This window comes from Lontra canadensis, unplaced genomic scaffold (genome assembly GCF_010015895.1).
Source record: "Lontra canadensis isolate GAN:19392208 unplaced genomic scaffold, GSC_riverotter_1.0 scaffold1, whole genome shotgun sequence".
Classification (NCBI taxonomy): domain Eukaryota; kingdom Metazoa; phylum Chordata; class Mammalia; order Carnivora; family Mustelidae; genus Lontra; species Lontra canadensis.
The window spans coordinates 37,787,838-37,813,082 of record NW_022630995.1 but is presented as its reverse complement, the minus strand read 5'-3'; the positions used below and the strand labels follow the sequence as shown (position 1 = coordinate 37,813,082).

Genomic DNA, 25,245 nt, shown 5'->3' with positions numbered 1-25,245 from the left:
AGCCTTTCACAACTACCTGCCAGCCAACAACAAACCAGCTGATCCCCGGCACACCTGTTTGCCAGAAAATATCCTCCACTCATTTCTTGTATTTACCTTCTTTTCACACCCAGCTCACATACCCCTTGTGATGCTAAGCATCCCCTGGATGTCAACTCACGACAAGTCACTCAATCCTTCTGCCCATGCTAAAATTCTTTATTTTAAAAGCTGTCCCAATGTTGCTGTTTTTCCCTAAAAAATACAAAATGCCCTGCAGCACCCCTGGGCATTCACTTGGACATCCAGATACTCTGTTTGGAACAGTGGACTTTAAGATTTTTTTATCTTTATGTATTATTATCACATATTTCTATTCACATGGAATCTTAATAGGTACTGTTTTGTACATAGTAAGCACTAAAATATAGCCAGTTGAAATATATGTCAGTTGAAGAAAAGGAGGGAGGGCGGAGGACAGGAACTCATTATCTCAAATTCAAATTGGAACTAAGAATTTTAAGATTCTTAACCACCTGGGTGGCTCAGTTGGTTAAATATCTGACTCTTGATTTTGGCTCAGGTCATGATCTCAGGGTTGTGGGATCAAGCCCCACATCAGGCTTCTACACTAAGCAGAGTGTCTGCTTTAGATTCTCCTCACCTCTCTCTTCCCCCCTACCCACCCCGAGAGTGTGTGCCAACTCTCGCTCAATCAACAGATTTTAAGAAAAATTAAGTATAAATCAATGTTTAAAATGTTAACTTAATGAACTTTAGGAACCCGGTCATACATTAAAGTATTTGAAGAAAAACCTGTCCCAATGTCTCCTTAGGGATAGGACTATATAACATATATACTACACTTGTATGGTGTCATAAGAAAATCAGTTTTACAGTAATGAAGTTTACATGCATGAGAAGTGGTAGTGGGAAGAGAAACATAACAAAAAAAGAAATTGTGAAGAATTTCTGAATGTAGACCACAAATAAGGTAGTTCTAGTAGAATCCAACTTCACCAAAATTCATTCGAGAGAGTCCTGCATCCGTGCGGGAAGGATTATGGCTACAATGATATTCCTTGAACCATATTCACACTTGTTGAAGTTCTGTAGTAATTCTTGCAGACAGCAAAACAAACCAGCCTTTCATTTCAATGGAAACGGTTTTTGTTTTTGTTTTTTCCAAACATTCCTCATCCTTCAGAGATCCCACTTTTCAAGGAACTATTATATTCTTCCTCTCCTCCCAAATGGAGGAAACTACATACCTTGACATAGAAAATATTTGATTTCTAAAATATTTGATTATTTGATTTCTAAACTGTTCTCCTCTAATCAACAGCCTGACACTAAAATGCTGGAATTACCAGTTAGATACAAATTCATATTGAAGAATTAAAAGTTTCTGTAAAAACCATCATGAGAAAATACTATGCTCACCGACAGACGCCTCCTAGAGAATTCTGATCTCTGTACTTCCTTCTCTTCTCCAGCTTCCCTCTTAGATGAGTTTCAAGAAAGTTTGTGCTTATGCATTGGACTCATCTGGGGGAAGCTGCACCTGATGATTTCGAATTCATTTAAGAAATCTTCCATATGCTATTTATCTGAAACAGGCCTTAGTTACAGAAAGAAACACTAAAGCGATAGTTCACTGGGAGTTTCATTTTAAAACCATTTTCTTCACTCATCCTCCTGCCCACCTACTCTGGTAACCACCAGCTGTTCTCCGTATTTAAGAATCTGGCATTTTTTTGGTCTTTTTTTTTTTTTTTTCTTTGTTCATTTCTTTCTTAAATTCCTCAGGCAAGTGAAACCATACGGTATTTGTCTTTCTCAGTCTGATTTACTTCACTCAGTATAACACCCTCCAGGTCCATCCATGTTGTTGCAAATAACAAAAACCTCATTATTTTTTATGGCTGAGTAATATTTCATTGTGTATACTTGCTACCACTTCTTCATCTGTTCATCTATTGATGGACACTTAACATTGCTTCTATGACTTGGCTATTATAAATAAAACTGCAATAAACATGGGGGTGCATATATCTTTTTGAATTAGTGCTTTTACTTTCTTTGAGTAAAAACTGGTAGTGGAATTACTAGATTATATGGTAATTCTATTTTAGTGTTTTGAGGAACATCCATACTGTTTCCATAGTGGCTACACTGTTGCGTATTTCCGTCAACAGTGCAAGACAGGTCCCTTTTCTCCACATCCTTGCCAACAACACTTATTATTTTTCTGTCTTTTTGTTACTAGCCATTCTGACTGGCATAAGGGGATATCTCATGGTAGTTTTGATTTGCATTTCCCTAATGATTAATGGTGTTGAGCATCTTTTCATGTGTCATTTAGCCATCTGTCTCCCTTGGAGAAATGTCTACTCAGGTCCTCTGCCAATTTTTAATGAGATTATATGTTTCTCTGTTATTGATTTACAGAAGTTCTTTATATAGTTTGAACATTAACCCTTTATTGGATATGTCATTGTAAATATCTTCCCCCATTCAGTAGGCTGCCTTGTTTTGTTGATAGTTTCCTTTATTGTGCAAAAGCATTTTATTTTGGTACAGTCCCAATAGTTTATTTTTACTTTTGTTTCCCTTGCCCGAGGAGACATCGAGAAAGATTTTTCTAAAGTCAATGTCAAAGAAATAACAGTCTATGTCCTCTTCTAGGACTTTTATTGTTTAAGGTCTCACATTTAGGTATTTAATCCATTTCAGTTTGTTTTTTGTGTATGGTGTTAGAAAGTGGTCCAGTTTCTTTTACATGTAAGCTGTCTGGTTCTCCTAGCACCACTTGTTAAAGAGACTGTCTTTTCCCTATTGTATATTCTTGCCTCCTTTGTCATAAATTGACCATGTAAGCATGAGTTTATTTCTGGACTCTCTATTCTGTTCCATTGCGTTATGTGTCTGTTTGTGTGCCAGTACCACACTGTTTCAGTCACTAGAGCTTTGTAGGATATCTTAAAATCTAGGATTGTGGTACTTCCAGCTTTGCTGCTATTTCTCAAGACTGTTTTGACTATTTGGGAACTTCTGTGGTTCCATGCAAATTTTAGGACTACTTGATTTTAATTCTATAAAAAATTCTGTTGGGATTTTGAAAGGAATTGCATTAAATCTACAGATTTGTTTAGGAAGTATGGTCATTTTACAATTTAATTCTTCCATTCTTTGAACACAGTATATCTTTCCATTTACTTCTGTCATCTTCAGTTCCTTTCATTGGTGTTTTATAGTTTTTGGAGTACAAATCTTTCCTTTCACTTCATTGGCTAAGCTAATTCCTAAAGTATTCTATTATTTTGGGTGCAATTATAAATGGAACTATTGTCTTAATTTCTCTTTCTGCTACTTCATTATTAGCCTCTAAAAATGCAACAGATTTCTATATATTCATTTTGTATCCTACGACCTTACTGAATACATTTATCAGTTCTAGTAGTTTTTTGGTAGATTGTAACCATTTTTAAGATATGATGGGAAATTTACAGCCCCATACAGAAAGTTTGCTACACTGCTTTAAATTTAAGATACAATGCCTTACTGAATGTCATGTTTGAAATGTCTAGGAAAGCTCAGGGAAACCGCTCACCTGTAAAGGTGTTCGATTACAGCTGCCAATGTTGCTCGGTTGACCCCTGGAAGAGAACGTATAAATGCTCCATACTTTTTAATTCTTTCCTTGTCATCTTGAGTATCTAGATGGTCAAAACAAAACAAAACACAAAACAATCTTAAGCCTAAATTAATAGTCTACACTACACATCTGCCTTTTAACACTATTTTAAAATAGTATTCATTATTATTTCACTAAGTGATCTAATCAAGTTTCAATAGAATAAACATTCAAACTTCTCTAATTCTGGCAAAGCACTTACATCAACATTATGTGGTAATAAGCTATAGTTATAATACTTTCTAATTAAAAATGAAGCACTTTCAAAACCCAGGTTTGCATTTTATCTCCCACTTGATGAACTACTGAACTTCAACTAATAGGAATATATTCAATTAAGAACTCATATTGGAGTACAAATTGAAAGATAAACCAAAAGTACTTTCTTTGGCTATGGAAAGATTTCACTATCTGTTATTTGAAAATGACATTTGTGATTGTGTGTGTGTGTGTGTGTGTGTGTGTGTTAGTAATCACAAAAATCTTACCAAAACTACGAACCATCCCAAAGCTATGAACTGCATTACCCTGCAGATTCATGTAGAGGGCCTCTTACCAAACCTGGTACCTCCACCTCCTTGGAAAAGAGAAGGGGGCAATGGAAGAAATCATGTGCAGCCCTGACAGCTATGACACAGACTTACAGGAGGATGGACCCTCTGTTATAGAGAGGGGGGTGAAAAGGAATTATGCTTCCCTCTCCTAACCTCCTAAGTCAAATACTTGGAGAAACTAGGCCCAGCAACCCCTGAAGTTCTAGACTCTAAAGATGTGTAGTGGTGGTCTGATCTGACCGGCTAGCTCACAGGGGAAATGAAAGGCCATTCTTCAAACAAATAACTTGTACTGACTTTGTACCTTAAGGAGATTGCACTTAGATATTCCCTTGCAATTTCCAACTACCTTTGGAAACAAGACTTTTTCATTTTCTGCTTAGCCCTACCTATTCTTTTCACAGAAAGCCAGCAGCATGCTCATTAATGATTCTTTAAAAGTACACGGTCACTTTTAAAGGGCACTAGGATCCCTGGGGTAGTAAGAAACTCTGTGGCACATTTTTGAAGTACACTCTTATTCAAAACTGTAACTGATAGCTCTTTTGTACTGATACAGTCTGCACGGAAGGACTATGAAAGTAAACATGATCATGTTGACTTAAATGTGCTACTAGATGACCCTCTATAAGCAAGAGTGGAAAACACCCAAATTATATTCAAAGGACTACACTGGAAGTGGATGAAGAATTATCTATCATCTCTAGTACAATCCAAACACTGACCCTCTTCTCATCCAGTTTCTAACTGTAATGGTATTTACTTAATAAAATGTAATTAATTCTATTATACTTATAAGAAGTCATGCTAGTAAAGCACATTTTCACAAATCTAATAAGGATAAAATAGATGGTATTTTCAAAGTAAAGCTTAAGCAATTTGAAAGTAAAACTTAAGATAGATTTCAGGTCATACAGAAAATACAAAGAAATGTTCAGCTAGCCATAGACTTCAGACAATTTAATGGTGTTCTTAGAAGAATAGATCATATATCATATAAATAGGTGGTATGACACTGTAAGGCATTCTTTGCCTCAGTGCACAGGACCCAAGAGAGCTCTCCTATGAGGTCACCCAGAAAGTTCCAGTTTATTCTTGTCAGATCCAACACAAGGCACTTCTGACAAGTCAGGGCTATGCTGGATCTAAAAGCAAATAACTTTAAGGCTATCTGACCTCGTATCCGAAACCTTCTCCAAGAAAATTCTCAAAGAATTCACATTCAAGTAAAAGATAAACACATTCCTCTTTGACATATGCTACTATCTACCAACTACCTCCTCCTGATAGATTGACAACATTAAAGACATCTTTGTCATAGACCCTGATAATTGAACAAAAGCCTCAAATTTTTGATAACTGACTTTACAACAAAGATAAATTGTAAGCCTTTATTGAGATGCTATAAATAATTTCATAGTTATAAATTACAAAGAAATGTTTCTGAAACAAAAATGAGGGTGGCAAGATAACTGGGCTTAAAGAGATGTATATCTTATTCCGTATTTTATATCCCACGTAATTATGCAGTCAACTCTCTTTGTGATTGGAGTTGAACCTATTGATTTGAGCAGCATCAGGAGGCAAACAAAAGGCTTCTGAATTGGGCAGTTGTGAAAAGCTTTAATAACAATCCCACTCCCTTCTTGCTGACACTAATGCAGATCATTCTTGGGATAATTTTCCAAACTGTGGATGTTTTATGACATCATTTCCACATTAATCCCTTAAGTATCACGTTTATATTTAAAATTAAACAAATACGTTCACTGGAAAAGCCTATTTCTCAATAGAGAAGTATCATATAGTCAAATTCAAAGGCCACTTTTGCAAAAATCCTAAACAGATTAAATGTACAAGTGAGAAATATATTAGTAAATTATCATAAAAATTCAATGACAAATTTTTTTAAATTGAAAAAATAAAGATTGAAAATCATTTTGAAAATACTGTAGATATAGGAGAAATGCTTGTGGTTTATTACTATAATAAGGATTACATAAATTATAAGTGTAGGACAAACACTATAAAATATATAAAAATGAAAATAGTTCTATTAGAAAAATGGGATTAAAGGTAATGCTTACATTTAAAAGTCTTCATTTTTGTAATGTTTCTGTAAAAGGAGTTATTTTGAATTAATGGATATAGATGTAGGTTTTACTGAATCAATTTAACCCAGTAAGTGATTAAATAAACTACTTTTCTAGGGTCATTTCTTAAATAGGTTTTCTTACAGTGTAGCAAAATTGTCTTTTTTTTTTAATTAATTAATGAAAAATGAAGAAGGAAAGAGTTAAAAAAAAAATACTGTTATGTATCCCTACAGAGGTAGAGTAAATGATACAGGCAAAGAGCTAATGAGGGAATGGGATAAAATCAAACTTATATTACACCTTTCATTTTAATCTTAATGAGAAATTAATAGCATACATGGACCTGACCATAAAACTTCAAAGTTAACACAAACACTAAGAAATCTGAAAACTATGAATTACTTTAATACACTACTTAGCAATTATTACTAGAAATTTCTTTTAGGTAGATACAAATAATTGATATTTGCACAATTTCTGTTCTAAGCCATTATGTACATTGTTCCTTTCAATTCTCAGATCAAAGATTTAAAAGATATAATTATCAAATTAGAAGACAAGCATTTATTATGTTCTATATTATATGTATTACCTAAAGCAGAGATCCAATACGGATAGAGCTCCTTAGTAAGAAGTGCATCGTCAATGTCAGAGAGAAAATTTTTCAACACGCCTGTCACATCTTCAAGCTGATGTTTTCCTGCTCTCAATTTAAAGCTTCTTGCATCTTTTTTGAAACTCTCCAGAAGTTCACTTATGTGCAAAGGATCACCATTCTTTTGATAGATATATTTGCATCCTAAACCTTTGTTTAAAAAAAATTATATGAAAAAAGTTGAAAATCAAAATCCACTCTTAAACCTTAGAAATAGAAAAAAATTGTGTTGGGATATTAAGCAAGACAAAATCATTATCCAAGAGTTGATAGAAACACATGAGGGAAAGAGCCTCTCCTGCCCACTAATTTAGGTATTTAAAATGTAAACCTGATGAACTACTGCAGCCTCATCCTCAGCTGTTAGCAAGCCCCTAGTTAGCCCTTCCCTCAGTTTTTCATGGTATCTGCAATTTTTTTAAATTTTTTTTTCTTAACCAATGGTGCGCTAGCTTCACTTTGTCTCCCAGAATTCAAGTTTGTCTTCAGCTTCACCAGTAAACAGACTCTCTGGTATAATTTTTTCTTAACCCTCTGCACTCATATTTGTATATTAATTTCTTCCTATTTCACATTTTTTTCTTCTTCTAGATGAAGAGTTGGATATCCTTTGTTTTGTTTTGTTTTGTTTTTTTGAGGCAGGGGAGAGGCAGAGAGAGAGGAAGAGCGAGAATCTTAAACAGGCTCCACACTCAGCACAGCTCAGTGTGGGACTTGATCTCAGGACCCTGAGATCATGACCTGAGCTGAAATCAAGAATCAGATGCTCAATCAATGGAGCCACGCAGGCGCCCTGAGGGTCATCTCCTTTAAAAAGTTATTGGTTCATTAAGTGCCCCATGTAAACTAAAGGGGAGAGGTGTGGTTAGTAAGAGGAAGAGGAGTAAAGAGGAGTGATGGTAATGATGATACTTCAAAAATAAATAAATAAATAAATAAAATTAAATGGTACCTTTGCCCCCCCCCCCAGGTCTCTGGTTTCTCCTCCTTCCAAAACCCTGCTGAATTTCCTATATTTATTCTTCCTACCATCTCACCCTCACTCCTGTTCATCTTTGAGCTACAATCTTGCCTCTGTGCCCAATCCCCATGCAATTGGGACCACCTTCATCAAGAATACCAATGACATCCTATTTTCTATATGTTTTCCTGTTTTTATCCAATGAGAATCCCCTGCAGTATTTGACATTCAAATGAATCCATGCTAAAATTCTTATTTTCATGGCTTTTGTGACATTATGATCGCATATCTTCCCCCCTTTCCTCTATGATGACTCTTCCAGTCCTCTAGATATATTATAATCTAGCGTTTACTAATGATTCCAGAAATTCATCAAGTCTCCTGTCTTTCTGACTCCCCCACAAAATTCTCAGGGTGAACCCAACTTTATTACTTCAACTACTACATATACATTTTCACCTGGGTTTTCATTTCTAAGATGTCAAACACACACACACACACACACACACACATACACTTTAATACACAGATTCTTTGTAAGATAACTATAACACACACACACACACAAAATTGTCATGGACAAATCAAAAAAATCTGAGGAATTAAGTCTCCTGTCCCATTTGCTAGGTCACCTACCAATCCCAGTATGTTCTTTATCTTGTTCCTGTATCTCAATACATGGAAGTGCCTTCTCCCCAGTCCTTTGTAAGTCAGAACTTTTCTTTCTCACTTACAATATTAAAGTGAAACAAAACAAATGTCACATACATTTTTCATCATAACCTTGTTCTCAAAACTGTCCCCTTTTCTTCATCTCATGTACTGTTATTTTTTGCATTCGATTCCTCACTACATTTTCACATGCCTATTTTTAGGCAACCCTCCAGGCCACCTCCACAGTGATAACAGCTTGATCTGAGATACAGGTCTGCTGGTGTAACCAACATACTTAAAAATCTGTGTACCAAAAAAAAAAAAAAAAAAAAAAAAAAATCTGTGTACCACCTTCCCACTCATGACTCTATACATGGGCGTACGACTGTTCCTCCTCCTAGAAGTCCTATTCCCTTCTTCTTCTGAATAGCTCCTACTTTCTCTTAATCATGGTAGGCACCACATCTCACCCATGAAGCAGTGACTACCCATACTCCAGGTGAAATTCACCTCGTACCAACCGCTGACTCTCTACTACAGAATTTTGTACGCTTGAGATGTAACTGCCTAGTTGTTTGCCTTTGATTCAAAGGTCTATAAATACCTAGAAGGCAAGGGGCATGTTTTATTCTCTGTGTACAGTTAACTACACTGTGACTAGAACTTAGTAAGCATTCAATAAATGATTATTTAATGCAAGAATAAGCAACTTCTACAAAAACAAAAAAAAATGTGACTAAGTTTTTGAGATCTTGTGCTTCTAGTTGAATTTCTAATAGTGAGTACTCAAATAAGTTAACTGCACGTGAATTTAAACAATTTTGTTTACATAAATTTCCCCGCAAAAAACTACTATAACTCATTAAAAAAAATTAAACTCTACAAAATTGACTGTGAACTTGGTCAAGATCAAACCTTGACACTGTGAGCATAAAAAAATTGGTCTTCAGATTTTATTTATTTGTTTTAAATATTTTATTAATTTGAGAGCCAGAGAGAAAGCCAGAGAGCACAAGCAGGGAAAAGGCAGCTCCTGATGCGGGGCTTGATTCCAGGATACCAGGATCATGACCTGAGGTGACGGCAGAGCATTCAACAGACTGACCCATCCATGCGCCCCTGGCCTTCAGATTTTAATATATAGGTCAGGAAGTTCAAAATAATTGCAGTTTTGTAAAAGCTCTGAATCAACCACCTGCATTCAATTAATCACGGGGCATTTTGTTAAGTGCATATAGTATCTTTACTTCTATACATACTGGTAACATTGTGATTTCCCCATGTTCTGATCATTAAAAACAAAACAAAACATAAAGAGTCTTCCGTTGGCTTTATTACTTTAATATGCAAGTTAATGTACCTTATGCCAGTGTTACAAAGTAGTTTTAAAGTATGAAATTTGGTTGGAAACAATCTAATGCTTAATGATTTTAAATTCAAAGAAACACCACAAACTTCTGATTTCCCTAGAGAAACAATAAATTGGATTCACTGGAGCTAGTGGAGTTATTTTAATCATTTCTCAGCTTAAGAAAGACCCTCTGCCATTATGAAACTAATAATGTGAAAATTCCCAATGAGGTTATGCTCTTACTAAAACATAATATGTGTGTAATTCATTTATACCTATGAAATTCAAGTGCACTCTAATAAGGAATGACTAATAAATAAAGACAATAACCTTCCTCCTCTCCCATTTTCAAATGAACAGATGATTACCACTGATAAGGAAAATACAGACATAATATCATAGGAAGGAACTTCATACAGTAATAGCCAAATAATGTGATTACATACATATTTATGGTAGATATATAATTCAAACATATATAATTCAAACACAGTGAATCTGAGTATCAATGATAGTTGTACTTGGATTACATCTGAAATAAGCAAAATACTTAAAATGGAATTCTCCCCAGAAGAAAATAGGTTAATATACACACATTTTAATTTCTAAAAATTGTTTTCTTCATAGCCTGTTATTTTTGACATTTTGCTCATATCAGCTTATTGTCAGTTCTCATACTGAAATCCATGATTCATGGCTTTGTCTTTAACTTTTTACTCTCACTGCTTATTTCCAGCACCAAGATCAATGGCTGGCATACAACAGACAATAAATAAGAAACGAACTAATAACACAATATTTTACAGCAGCTCTCTCACTGATTATACCTTCTTTTCAAATTAAAAACACCCAAGGACACTTCTAATATTGAGAGAACAAAAATAAAAGTTAATTGTCTTCCAAAATATAAGATCAATCATTTTACTTTTCCACGTTTGTAATCTAAATCAATGACACTTATCTACAGATTAACAGGTAGAAAACATTTTTATATTAAAAATACAGTTAGGGGCGCCTGGGTGGCTCAGTGGGTTAAGCCTCTGCCTTCGGCTCAGGTCATGATCTCAGGGTCCTGGGATTGAGCCCCGCATCGGGCTTTCTGCTCAGCAGGGAGCCTGCTTCCTTCCTCTCTCTCTGCCTGCCTCTCTGCCTGCTTGTGATCTCTCTCTCTGTCAAATAAATAAATAAAATCTTAAAAAATAAATAAAATAAATAAAAAATAAAAATACAGTTAAACTTCTACCTTTTAGAGTATTAAGGAAATATGAAACAGAAAGAAGGAATTTGAGGAATTCAAAGTAACTTGACAATAAACATAAAAAATCAAATCATACTTTACTTTTCAGGTACATCTAAAATACTATCATAGCATATTAAATTAAAATGAAGCTAGACCATACATGGTCAACCAGTTATCTTTTACTTGGAAGCTATTCATAAAAATGCCTGTTAAAATTAAGTCAAAACTATTATAATAACTACAATTCTTAATGCAAACACGTGAACAAGAGCATGCTGAATGAAATAAATGTACCCACACACTTGAATATATGGCACCAAAAGAATCCATTCTTTCACAATATTGTCCCACAGTTTACCACTTCCAAAAACATGATTATGAAGCAACACTTTACCTTCCCCTTCACTTTACTGAAAGCTTAAAACCTCTGAAAAAATATAGTCTTCAATCTATTTCTAATATACATCTTACAGATTGTTTCAATATGGCATTTAAAGTTTTTATGCACGTGAGAAAAAGAAAATAGTAAAAGTACGTTATGTAATTTGAATTTTATTGGGAGAAAGAATGGCATTTGGCTGAATAGTGACTACGTTTTTATTTTTCACGGATGTACTTACAAATATCAAGAGCCCTAGTGCAGTCCAATGGAAGTAACACTTAAAAACTCTAAGAATGATACTATGAGTTCTGTGGGTTGAATAAAAACTCTGTGATACTCACCATACTGTGTAACAAATGCTATACAGCTGTTCACAATAATGGGGACGTCATTTTTGCTGAGCTGCTGATCCTGTAGAGCATTGCCATCTGTACCTGCTGCTTTCTCAATTGCAGTATGCCAGACTGTGAAATCCAACTTGCTATGCCCATGGATGTATAATGTTCTGTAAAGTTTAAAAGCATTTCAAATTATAATTTGGGTGGTTTTTTTTTAGGTTTTTTTTTTTTTTATTCTTACTTCTAGACAGATGATCCTTAATACATATAAATGTGATCTTGTCTCATCCATGAGCAGAAAAACCCTCCATCCACCACTAGCTCCCATTCGAGCTCCCTTTTGCCTGTGTAGTCACATCTCTCCAAGAAGACAGGAAGTTCTCTGAATTCATGATCTCATCTCCCTTACATTTCCTGACCCCTTTTATTTTGTTTCTGAATATGTGAACTGAAACTACTCTGGCCAGCATCATGGGTGACTAGATTTTGCGGCTACATTTTTCAACATTTTTAGAACTGTCAATGATTTCATGTCTTAAAAAAAAAAAATACATTCTTAAGGAAAAAAAATACAATTCATTCTGGTTTTTCCTCCTGTCTTTCTGGTCACTCGATTTCCACACAAGCTCACTTCCTCTTTTTGAACCTCCGTGCACTCGCATGAACTCCAAGGACTCTGCAGAGACATGTCATTCATTCAGGTCGGTGGCTTTGTCCCTCTCCTGGAGGTGATAACCACAAATCCCTATCTCCAGGTTATATATGTATCTCACAGATCAGATCTCCATGTGACTGAAAAGCCAGAGCGTAAAGCAGTCAAGAGCCTGGAAAATCACCTCCCAAATTCAAATTTTCACTCTGCACTTAATTCCTTTGTGACCTGGGGCAAGTTATCAACCTTCTTTGGGCCACAGTTTCATCAGTGGCAAAATGAAGGTAATAATAGTACCTACCTCAACACTCAATGAATGTAACATTAATAACTAAGTAGTAAACCATTATATTAATTAATATTAATTTTTGGACACCCTCATCTTACTGTGCCACAACTATCTCAAAACTTTCTCTTTCTCATACCAAACGGGTACTAAAATTCTCCGCTTATCCCACCAGAAATTTAGGATTAATTTAAATTTTTTCTCTTTCTTTCTTTCTTTTTTTTTTTTTTTAAGAGACAGAGGGTGTGCGTGCACACACCTAAGTTGGGGGGTTGGGAGAGAGAATGTTAAGCAGACTCCACAACCAGCATGTCCAACACAGGGCTCAATCTCATAACTCTGAGCCACCCAGGTGCCCCAGGATTAACTGATTTTAAATTGGTTCCTGTCCCCCCCATCCCTATCACTGCCATACGAATTCTGCTGATTTCTTGTTCCTGAATATATTTACTCTGCTTCCTCTTCATTCCAGCATTGTTTGATTTCAGGTCTTCACACTTCTCCTTAAGGTCACTAAAATGCCTCCTAATAAACCTCCTTTCCCACTTCTCCACCTCTCTAATCTCCACTCCTTAGGGCTTCCAGCATGATCTAATATGCAAAACTAATCTCAAGATTGAGAAATGAAACTGATAGAAAGAAACAGAGACAAAATAATGAGACAGAGGAATATATTCCTAATGAAAGAACAAAACAAAATCTCAGAAAAACAACAAAACAGAGACAAGCAATCTGCCAGATAAAGAATTCAAAGTAATGGTCATACCACTAAACCATCTTTGCAAGAAATACTAAAGAGGATTCTTTGAGTGGAAAAACCAAAAGTGACAAAGACATAAAGGATCTGAGAAAATCTCCAAAAACAACAAAACACATACTAAAATGGCAATAAATAAATATCCATCAATACTTACTTTAAATGTAAATGGACTAAATGCTCTAATCCAAAGTCATAGGATGTCAGAATGGATAGAAAAACAAGACCCATCATTATGCTGTCTACAAGAGACTCATTTTAGACTTAAGGACGCCTATAGGTTGAAAGTGAGGGGATGGGGTGTCTGGGTGGCTCACTCAGGTAAGCGTCTACCTTCAGATTGGGTCATGATCCCAGAGTCCTGGGATCAAGTCCCACATCAGGCTCCTTGCTCCGTGGGGAGCCTGCTTTTCCCTCTCCCTCTGCCTGCTGCTCCCCCTGCTTGTGCTCTGTCAAATAAATAAAAACAAACCTTAAAAAAAAAAAGTGAGGGGATGTAGAAACATTTATTACACAAATGGATGTCAAAAGAAAGCTGGAGTGGCAATACTTATATCTGACAAAATAGACTTTAAAAGAAAAGACAGTAAGAAGTGATAAAGAAGGGTACTATATCATAATAAAGGGGACAATCCAACAAGGAGATCCAACAACTGTAAATATTTATGCCCCCAACATGGGAGCACCCAAATATATAAACGATTAATAATAAACATAGAGGAACTAATTGATAATGACACAATAATAGGGGACCTTAATACCCTACTTAATCAATAATCTAAACAGAAAATAAACAAGGAAACAATGGCTTTGAATGACAAGCTAGACCAGACGGACTCGAAGTAAGGATCATAATGATGTTTACTAAAATCTAAGGAAAAATGAACACAGGTGGAACTTCAATGAAGAGATAGAAAATATAAAAAAGAATCAGGGCTGAAGAATATAATAACTGAAAGGAAGTTAGGAATCAACAGCGGATTAAAGGATGCAGAAGAATGGGTGAGTGCAGAGGAACGGAAGACTTGGGAACAAAAATCACCCAAACAGAACAGCAAAAAGAAAAGGTAATTTAAAAAGTGAGCACAGTTTAAGAGACCAATGAGACAACATCAAGTATTCAAATACTTGCATTATAGGAGTCCCTGAAGGAGAATAAAGAAAAAAAAAAAAAAAGGGACAGAAAACCTATTTGAAGAAATAATGTCTGAATACTTCCCTAACCTGGTAAAGGAAACAGACCTCCAAGTTCAGGAACAGAAGAGTCCAATATAACATGAACCCAAAAAGACTCACACCAAGACATATTATAACTAGTGCAGGAGTTAAATCGAGAATCTTAAAAGCATCAAGAGAAAACAACCCCTTACATACAAGGGAACCCCCTCAAGACTATCAGCTGATTTTATAACAGAAATTTTACCAAACAGAGTAACACGACATATTCAAAGTGCTGAAAGGAAAAAAAATTACAACCAAGAATACTCTACACCCAGCAATATTATCACTCCGAATTAAAGGAGAGGTAAGAAGCTTCTCAGGTAAGGAAAAACTGAAGGTGTTCATCAAACCAGACTTAAAAGAAATGTTAAAAGGACGTCTTTAAATAAAAAGAGAAGGCCATAACTGAAATTAAAAACTATGAAAGAAAAAAATATCTTATTGATAATGGTAAATATATATATATATATATAGTAAAGGAAGTGGGCCTAGCAACTTACAAAGCTAGAATGTAGATTACAGGACAAAAGTAGTAAAATCATCTAGGACTACACAATTAAAGGACACACACAATAATAATGGGTAAAATGTGATGTCAAAAACATAAAAAGTGGTGGGGGTAGGCAGTTAAAATGTAGTGCTTTGAACATAACCATTAACTTAAAGCAAATGACTGTATGTTAAGGATATTATATATGAACCTCATGGAAACCAAAAACCAAATATCTATAAAATCTGCACCAAAAAAAAAAAAAAAAGAAGAAGAAAAAGGAATACAAACTTAACACTAAGGACCAAATGTCACAAAATCATAAGGGAAGGGAGAAGAAGAAGAAAGGAACAGAAAAACTACAACAACAACAACAGAAAACAATCAACAAAATGGCAATAGGTACATGTCTATCAATAACTACGTCAAATGTAAATGAACTAAACGTTCCAATCGAAAGACAAAATGGGGGGGGGTGAATGGATTTTCATAAAGACACACACACACACACACACACACACACACATATGGGGGGGAGACATAAAGGAAGACACTGACAGTATATGTATATACATCTATGTATATACGTATATGTTTGAATGAAACATTATTCAGCCATAAAAAAGCCTAAAATCTTGCCATTTGTGACAACATGGATGGACAGAGATGGTATTATACTAAGTGACATATGTCAGAGAAAGACAAATAAATGATTTCACTTATATGTGGAATCTAAGAAACAAAAATAGATATTGACCCTTAGATACAGTGAGTAATATGGTGGTTGCCAGAGAGGAGGAGAGTGAAGGGAAAGGGAAAATTGGGGAAGGGTACAAACTAAGTAGAAAATAAGAGGTACAAACATCCAGTTAAAAATAGATGTGACATGAGGATACAATGTACTGCACAGGAAATGTAAAATATGTAATAATCTTTTAAGGTGACAGATGGTAGACAGATTTATTATGGTGATCACTTCACTATCTATATGAATGTTGAATCACTACATGTATGCCCAAAACTAACATTACATGTCAACTACACTTCAATTAAAAAAATTAAAAATGAATTAATAAATAAATAAATGCAAAGCCAATGGCATCATTTCCTAATCGTTTGCCTTCTCCAGCTCTGGAGTTTTCAATATTAAAATGCCTTAATGATCTGGCCCATATTTTCCCCTCCAACTCTGCCAGTCTCCTATATTAAAGACAACAGTTTAAAAAAAATCACATTTTATTGCAATAAGTATCTCCTGATCTTTGGCTGGCTACTCCAACTCTCCCCCAGGTGTACTCCAGATAACCCTCCCTGGAACTCTATCCTTAATGTCCTATTCCTAATGTCCAGATGCTTAGTATGTGTGCCCCTCCTTAATTATGAATAGCTGATTTGCCCTCCATTATACCATCTGTTCTATGCATAAATGTTTGGCTGCTAGAACCCAAACTTGCATAGAGAGGTAAGGAAGAAAGCATTTTCATATGTCTAGTCATGAGCACTGTGTATGGCATTTCGTGGTTCATAATAGTTTTAAAATCCTATCACTAGGTAGAAAAAATCTGGTTTGAAACATAAGTTAAAAGTAATCACTGCTGTATATTTATACCAAAGTAGAACTCTTTGATCTTGATTTCAAACTCTGAGCGGGCTACTTTGGATTCACTCTAAAGAGAAAGAAATGAGCTGCATGAACACTAGGTTGTTGTATTTTTTGTATTGTTTTGTTTTGTGTTGGGGGGCCCTCATCTTACATTCCTGGTAATTCACTAGCCTTAACTTAAAAAGAAAATAAAAGTCCACCTTTCTTTCCTTCAGTTTCTTTTCTATAAATGTTTCTCTAAGAAGATAAAGCTAGCAGCACCTTACTAGACACACCGCTAACACTTCTGAACTTCCTAGGATGCCTACTTCCTCCTGGACATGCGTACTTGTAATCTTCATCTTTTGCTTTCTGACACATATATCAACTGTTCTTATTCTCCACTGCATCAGAGCAACCCTGACCTCCTGTTTCTGTAATTTTCTTTTTGAAGAAATCTGACACTTGTTGTAATAGTGCTGACATGCTCTAGCCTTTCCATTTATGTCATATCATCAAAATTGCTGGGTACAATTTGTCTAACTGAAACAATGTAATTCAGGTAACTTCTCTGAGAAATATCAAGCCCCCACATTATGTAGACAATCAAAATTAGGACTTGCTAAATTCAGGAGTTTAGGTAAAGGGAAAGTTTTAATTTTTGTTGATTCTTACATAATTTTTTAACTTGACACTTAAACTCTAAATATATACAAAGTATTTGGTATTGCTTGCTTATAAACAAACAAGTACAGTGGGTATTTCAGCAAGCAGTGAAAGAAATCCAAAATACAACAACCTCCCTGTAATACCAGTATAATTCTGCCGTGAACTGTGCACATTTTGAATTTTAAGTTTTCTTTCTAGTCAGAAGAAATCCCATGATGACAAGTTTAGCTGTCTCCTTGTGAACTAGTGAGGGATAGAACAAGTAATGACAAGTTAACTCCTGAGTCAATTTGTCAAATACTGAATCCTAAAATATGGCATCTAGTGAAGTAGATGTGTGACATTTAATAGTCTCAGCTCAACAACTTTCTCTGTGATGCTTATCTAATCTCTGTGCCTGGAATAAAGTATCAAAAGATATTTTCAACACAAATGCTGGCCGACTTTTTGATTCCAATTATTATCAAACAATGATTTTACATTTCTAGATAAGAATTTCAAAGAAACATTTCATTTACATCTGGAAAATCTGAAGTTACTTTGAAGAACTCTAACTACAGAGAAATAAATTATTCTAATTATGCACTTCTCAAACATAAGTTTTAAAGGGCACTTCAATGTCATATAACGAAACATTCTTATATCCTTATAATGAATCAAGACAGTTCGATAAGACCTAGAAACCAAGCCCCAGGACTTACAAAAACAATTTTCTCAAAATTACAATATAATAACCACAGAGTGTAGATAGACTATCATGCTCGAGCCCAGTCTACTGCCCAAAACCAGAATGTCTTCACAAATAAGATCAATAAATTTGACTGTATTAAAAAAAATACAATTACATAAAGAATGTTTTAAACACAACCAAAAATCTAATAGCACGCCCCACATATATGACTGAAAAAGGACCATCTTATGCATTTACACAAAAATGAAAACATTGTCTTGTAGTGTAAGTCAGCATTTATTTGGCCATAACTATTTTGCTTTCATTTCTGAAAGATATATTTTTAAATTTTTTTTTAAGATTTTATTTATTTATTTGATAGAGATGACAAGCAGGCAGAGAGGCAGCAGAGAGAGAGGAGGAAGCAGGCTCCCGGCTGTGCAGAGAGCCCGATGTGGGGCTTCATCCCAGGACCCTGGGATCATGACCTGAGCTGAAGGCAGACGCTTTAACCCACTGAGCCACCCAGGCGCCCCTCAAAGATATATTTTTGCTCAATTTAGTATTTTAGGTTAACAGCTGCTGGTTTCCTTATTTTGTGAGGGTTTTTTTTTGTTTTTGTTTTGTTTTTGGTTTTTTGTTACTTGTTGTTTTGTTTGTTTTTCCCCAGCACTTGAAAGGATTTCAATATACTATCCTCTGGCTTGCACTGTTGATGACAAGACACTCTCATCTTTGTCACCTATATTTAATGTCTTTTTTCTCTTGGTACTTTTTTTTTTTTCCCCCTCACAATGGTTTTCAGAAATTTGATTATCATATGCCTGAGGTTTGCTGATTTGGTACATATGTGGGTTAACAGTTTTTATCAATTTCATATAAATTTGCCCACAATTCTTCAAAGATTTTTTGACTTCTCTCTCCTCCTTCATTTTGGGATTCTAATTAACACTTACATGAGGCTGCTTGACATTGGCCCACTGGTCACTGAGGCTCTACTGATTTTATTTAGTCTTTTCCCTCTCCATGCTTGGGTTTTGGTAGCTATCAGCATGCTTTCAAGGTCACTGATCTTTCAAGGTCATTGATCTCTTTTTAATGTAGAATCTACAATGGCATTAAGCTGATAGTGAAGTTTTCTTTACAGAGAATGTATTCCTCAGGTTTAGAAATTCCATTTGGTTCTTTTTTTAATTACCCATTTTCCCTCATTGTTCATGTTTTTTTTCTACATCTTTGGATACATTTATAAAATTTAATAATTACTGTTTAGAATCTTTGCTAATTCAATTATCCTTCTCTTCTGGTTCTGTTCCTGTGAACACTTGTAGCTTTTCCACAACACTAGTAATTTCAATTATATGCCAGACATTATGAATGCAGAGTGTCGGGACTGCTGTTTTCTCTTAGAGAGTACTGGTGTTTATTTTGGCATCATTTGCCTGTTCGACCCCTGGCAACTAAATTACTTGTGGAGCCCTGGGGTCCTTTGGAAGTCTGTTTTTAAGCTTAAAAATGAGGTAAAAATAAATCTATCTTTACCCTAGGGCTAGTTTTGCCTTAAATCTACGGTGTTACCTTTTTGGGGTCTCTGCCAATGCGCTGTGTGTGTAATGAGGTCTCACCTTGCTGGATGGGGTGTGAACGCCCTCCAGTGCCCCTGAGCTCTGGGAACTCTTCAGCTCCTAATACCATGGAAGGTGTTTCTGCCTGACCTCTGGGAATCTCATCCAACAAACATCCAGATCAGTACTGAGCCACATGTGAAAGGAAACGTCTATGAAGATGTCCAAAATTGTCTTCTACATATTTACCTCTGTTCTAATATGCTCTCTGGAAAATTGTAGCTACTACAGATTCCCTAAACTCCCATTTCTACCTTTGCAATGTAGCAAAACCACCACATTCTGCTTCAATCTCCCCTATCTCTGGGCCATGGACTGAAAAGTGCCTACAGGTAGAGAGACAAGGTGATCTCAAATCTTACTTCGCTTGTTTCCCTTCTCTCCATAATCACAATACTGGAATGCCTACTGTCCCAGAGTCTGAAAACAGGTACATACATTTCGTCCGGCTTTCTAGTTGTTTGAAATGGGAAGTCATGTACCATGCCAGTTATTTCTTCATTGTCAGAAATGGGGGTCTGGCACATTTTCTTTAGTCATTGTACCCATAAATCCCTCTTATTTTAATTTACAGAGATACAGTATTTTTCCCCACACCTTCAGATAAGAGTTTGCTGCATAAGAATGGAAGTTTAGCCAGAAGCAAACAAACAATTGTGAAGAAAATCTGCAGATACAGAGACTGTGTTACAAAAATAATGCAGAAAGAAATAATGTTCTAAATATCTTGTTTCCTCTGAAGCCAAAAGTTCAGTAAAAAGTGTCAAAGCATCTAACTCCCCAGGAAGGCAAAGGCTCCATTTTACAATCTCATCTCTGCACACTATTAGGCAATCACCTACAGGAATAGAAAAAACAGCCCTGTTTCAGTCTGCTTAAAACCTTTAATGGTGTTCCACTGGCTGCAGAATAAATCCAAATTCACAGCATTTTTTTTTTTTAAGTTTTAAAATATCTTTTTAAAAAAGACATCTTCTGGACCCTTGTAAAGAGCCTGCAATCCTTTCCAGAACAAGGCAAATTATTAATTACATTTAACTGATAATACTAATATGGTGTCAGTCTATCTTTCCAGGGTCACTGGATCATGCTTCCTCCTCAGGAACTCAAGGTCAAGGCCAACTGGCACTGGCATTGTTCCCTGGCCATCCTATTCCTCTGAAACTCTGAACCTTGTTTCCACCTCCTGGGATACTTCAATCTCTTAACCCCCTCATTTTTTTTCTACTGAAATCCTACCTAGAATTCCAGATCCAGTTAAATAGTCTTCTCTTTAAAAAAAATACGCACACACACATACATATAATTCTGCTCCCATTTATTGAGAAGCGATCTTCTCATTCTTTCGTATGTTTTTAGATAATATCACATTTACTTGTTCATAAGCTTACATTCTAGTATATGGATGGTGCTTTAAACTGAGTAAGAGGAACTTTGGAAGCAAATAATATATACTTTAAAGTCTACTTTTGTGTTAAATAGTCATGCATTCCCTATATTATAATTCTATTTAACAAAAAAATGACTTAAGTTTGAATAGTCCCTTTCTTTTTGCAAAACCAGTAAGAGGTGGTGAGAGAGAAGAATCTCTTGTTTGTCTTGGCAACATTCAGATTAAATGATCTCTATGAATTAAATCATCAGAAAGTTACAAAAGCAGTCAAGCTGATATTATGGGTGATCAGCTACTATTTAATTTGCAATTACATGCACAATTTAGAAACCACTTTAAGATAATTCACCCTCCGGAGTATTGCTAACATCTCAGCTGCTGCAAAATACAATTCAAGAGGGGGGAAAAAAAAACCCATCATATGAAATTGATATGAAATAAGAATCTTAAACTCAGGACCTAATCTCCCAAACTGAGAAAAGTAGTCTGTCCGATAACTGTGGAATGTACTGATGGAAGTGTTTACTCTCCAATGTTAGCTTCTTTTTGTCTGGAATTTGCAATCCCAGGCTTGGGAGCCATGAAGTACTTTATGCTTTACTATAGGTCAACCAATGAGTCCTAAAAAACAAACTCCCACTAAAAACAAACAAAAATGCCACTCTTCTCTGTTTCTGATAACATATCTGAGTTATTCATACTGTATTCATTGTATCCAACAATCTTTCAGTAAAAGCTTAGTAACAGGTGTCTCTGACAAATGGGCAGATAGCTACAGAAAGTGAAGGCTGTGAACAGAGCAGCTTATTCATAAGAAAAAGATACACAGAGTGTGCAGGCTAAAGTGCAGAAATAGTTTTCAAATTTTAAGAAAAGGATGCTTTCAACATTCCAGGTAGAGTGAATGAATATATAAGCTACTACCCAGGAAAATGCCTTCTGACCTCATGGTCCAGAACATTCACTAACAGTAGATATTCAAAAACATTATTTTTTTTTTCACACAAAGAAGTCCTAACTAATGCATAAAGAAAAGCAAAATCTAAGTCCCAATAATAGCACCAAATAGCATGCCAGAAACCCTTAAGTGTAATCAAGAAAGCTTTATTTTCTAAAATAATAATTTTTAAAGTATACAAAGAATACACATTAAAGCGACACCATCTGGAACACCTTCTGTTTAGAGCTTTTTAGAGGAAAAATGCTTGGCGTGTGCAAAATATTATTGCAATGTTTTACTGTTTAAAGACACTCATGCTAGGCACCTACAGAAAATCACCAGGAAGATTAAAATCTGTATCTAAATAGTGACTATGGGATACCTGGGTGGCTCAGTGGGTTAAAACCTCTGCCTTCAGCTCAGGTCATGGTCCCAGGGTCCTGGGATCGGGCCCCACGTCTGGCTCACTGCTCAGCAGGGAGCCTGCTTCCTTTCCTCTCTCTCTGCCTGCCTCTCTGCCTACTTGTGATCTCTGTCTGTGAATAAATAAAATCTTAAAAAAAAAATTAAATAAATAAATAAATAAATAAAAATAATTAAAAAAAATAGTGACTATGTTCAGTGGATGATTATCAATTTATGAACTTTTCCAGTTCAGGGAGTTCTTTGTCTTCCTTGGCTTTAAGAAATATTCATATATTTTAGCACCTTAATCAAAGGTAGACAAAGACAGGGAAAAGATGTGAAATTAATTTATTAAATTTATTTATGATTTGCAATTCTGGTTCAAGATATTACTAGCAAAAAAAGAAAAAAAAAAACAAAGGTTAAACTCAGAGCTGGTTGGTTTCCCTCTCTTTCAATTATTCACAGTATCTCTATATGCCATCAACATGAATAATTGGAAGTTGTTTTATTTCCTAAAGCCACAATTTTATCTGTCATTGACAAGTCTAACAATCTACTTTAGCTTACAGTCATAATTTCCCAAGGGACTAAGAGATCAAAAAAGAGATGAAAAAGAGGGAAATTCAATGAAATTTTCTTCTTTTGACATGGTATGAAAACAGCTCTTAAGCAATCACATCTATAATTAACTGGCCTGTTTAAGTACCAGGAGAGGAGCACGCATTTCCTATCTCGGTAAACGATACAACCATTTGTAAAGTCACTCAGGCCAAAAAAGCTTGGGAGTCATCCTTCTAGTTCACAAACCGTCAGATGGGTAACATTCCACCCACGAGATCCAGAAAGTTTCCAACATCCAAAACTGTCCATCAATTCCTCTTTTCCGCCTGTTACAATCAAGATGCCTTGCTTTCTTCTTGTCCTCTCTCTTATACCTTCACTATCTCCCTTTTTGTGCCTCCTTCCATGATAATTTAAACTTGCACAAGCTCAAACCATCTAAAACAAACTGCACACACACATACCCTTCCTGGGACAAGTCCCTTCTACCTCGAGAATCCTATTAACCCGCAGACATCCTCGCCAAGCTCCTCAGCAGCTGTTTCAAGTTATTCAATCCCCAGGCTTTTCATCTAACCCAGCGTCCGCTTTATCACTTTTGCTCACTTCAAAGTCACCAGATGGACTCCGCATCAATTATCCAATAAAGTACGTGCCCTTGTCACCCAGCACCTAACAGCTCTGACCGTTCCTGCCTTCTTATAACACTCTCTCGCCCTGGGTTTTGGGACGCCCTTCTCTCTTGGTTTCTCGTCTCACTTTCTGGATAAACTAGCTAATAAACCCAAGGCAGCTACTTCACCCTAACAATTACTCGGCCTCTGAAATGATGTGTATTCATCCAGGCTCCAACACACGAATTCCCCCCTTCTCACTCTATAGACTCCTCCTAAGTGACTTCCTGTTCTTCCTTCTATATAACGGTAACTCCAGAATCTGTAACTCCACCCCATTAACCTTTACAGGAACACTAGATCCATAAATATAACTTCCTCCTAGCACTTTGTTCTTAGATGTTTATAAGCAACTCATGTTCAACACATCTAAAATCAAACTCTTTATTTCCCAAGCTCCCTTTCAAACCTGCTCTTTTCCCAGTATTCCCTATTCAAAGGTAATTTATTCACATAACATGTACATATATAAATACACACACATGCATATATACACATGTTTATATATGTATATGTGCATATAAGTACATGTGTGTATATGTGTATATAAATACACAGATATATAAATATGAGAGCCTACTTTGCCCCACACAAGATGCCATTGCTGGTACATCTGCACTCTCTTCATTGTGTCAGGGTTTATAATCTAGTGCACTTACAATCTCCCAGGCTCATTCTTTTTTTTTTTAATTTTTAAATTTTTTTATAAACATATAATGAATTATTAGCCCCAGGGGTACAGCCTGTGAATTGCCAGGTTTACACACTTCACAGCACTCACCATAGCACATACTCTCCCCAATGTCCATAACCCCATCATCCTCTCCCTACCGCCTCCCCCCAGACCTCCCTCAGTTTGTTTTGTGACATTAAGAGTCTCTTATGGTTTGTCTCCCTTCCGATCCCATCTTGTTTCATCTATTCTTTTCCTACTCCCCAATCCCCCCACCTTTTGCATCTCCACTTCTTCATATCAGGGAGTTCATATGGTATTTGTCTTTCTCCGATTGACTTATTTTGCTAAGCATAATACCCTCTAGTTCCATCCACATTGTTGCAAATGGCAAGGTTTCATTTCTTTTGATGGCTGCATAGTATTCCATTGTGTATATATACCACTTCTTCTTTATCCATTCGTCTGTTGATGGACATCTAGGTTCTTTCCATAGTTTGGCTATTGTGGACATTGCTGCTATAAACATTCGGGTGCAAGTGCCCCTTCGGATCACTACATTTGTATCTTTAGGGTAAATACCCAGTAGTGCAATTGCTGGGTCATAGAGTAGCTCTATTTTCAACTTCTTGAGGAACCTCCATATTGTTTTCCAGAGTGGTTGCACCAGCTTGCATTCCCACCAACAGTGTAGGAGGGCTCCTCTTTCTCTGCATCCTCACTAGCATCTGTCATTT

The 25,245-nt window shown here is 35.8% G+C and overlaps 1 protein-coding gene across 6 annotated transcripts in view; it reads right to left on the bottom strand.

The window, feature by feature from the left end:
- The window catches only part of ARAP2 (ArfGAP with RhoGAP domain, ankyrin repeat and PH domain 2), a 183,974-nt gene that overhangs the window by 60,562 nt on the left and 98,167 nt on the right, over positions 1–25,245 (bottom strand). For all 6 annotated transcript variants that reach the window (XM_032853582.1, XM_032853617.1, XM_032853611.1 and 3 more), the window contains exons 20-22: positions 11,911–12,074; positions 6,919–7,131; positions 3,593–3,698 (exon numbers count right to left, since the gene is read on the bottom strand). In XM_032853582.1, coding sequence (XP_032709473.1) covers positions 3,593–3,698; positions 6,919–7,131; positions 11,911–12,074 — 483 coding nt within the window. The remainder of the gene's footprint in view (positions 1–3,592; positions 3,699–6,918; positions 7,132–11,910; positions 12,075–25,245) is intronic.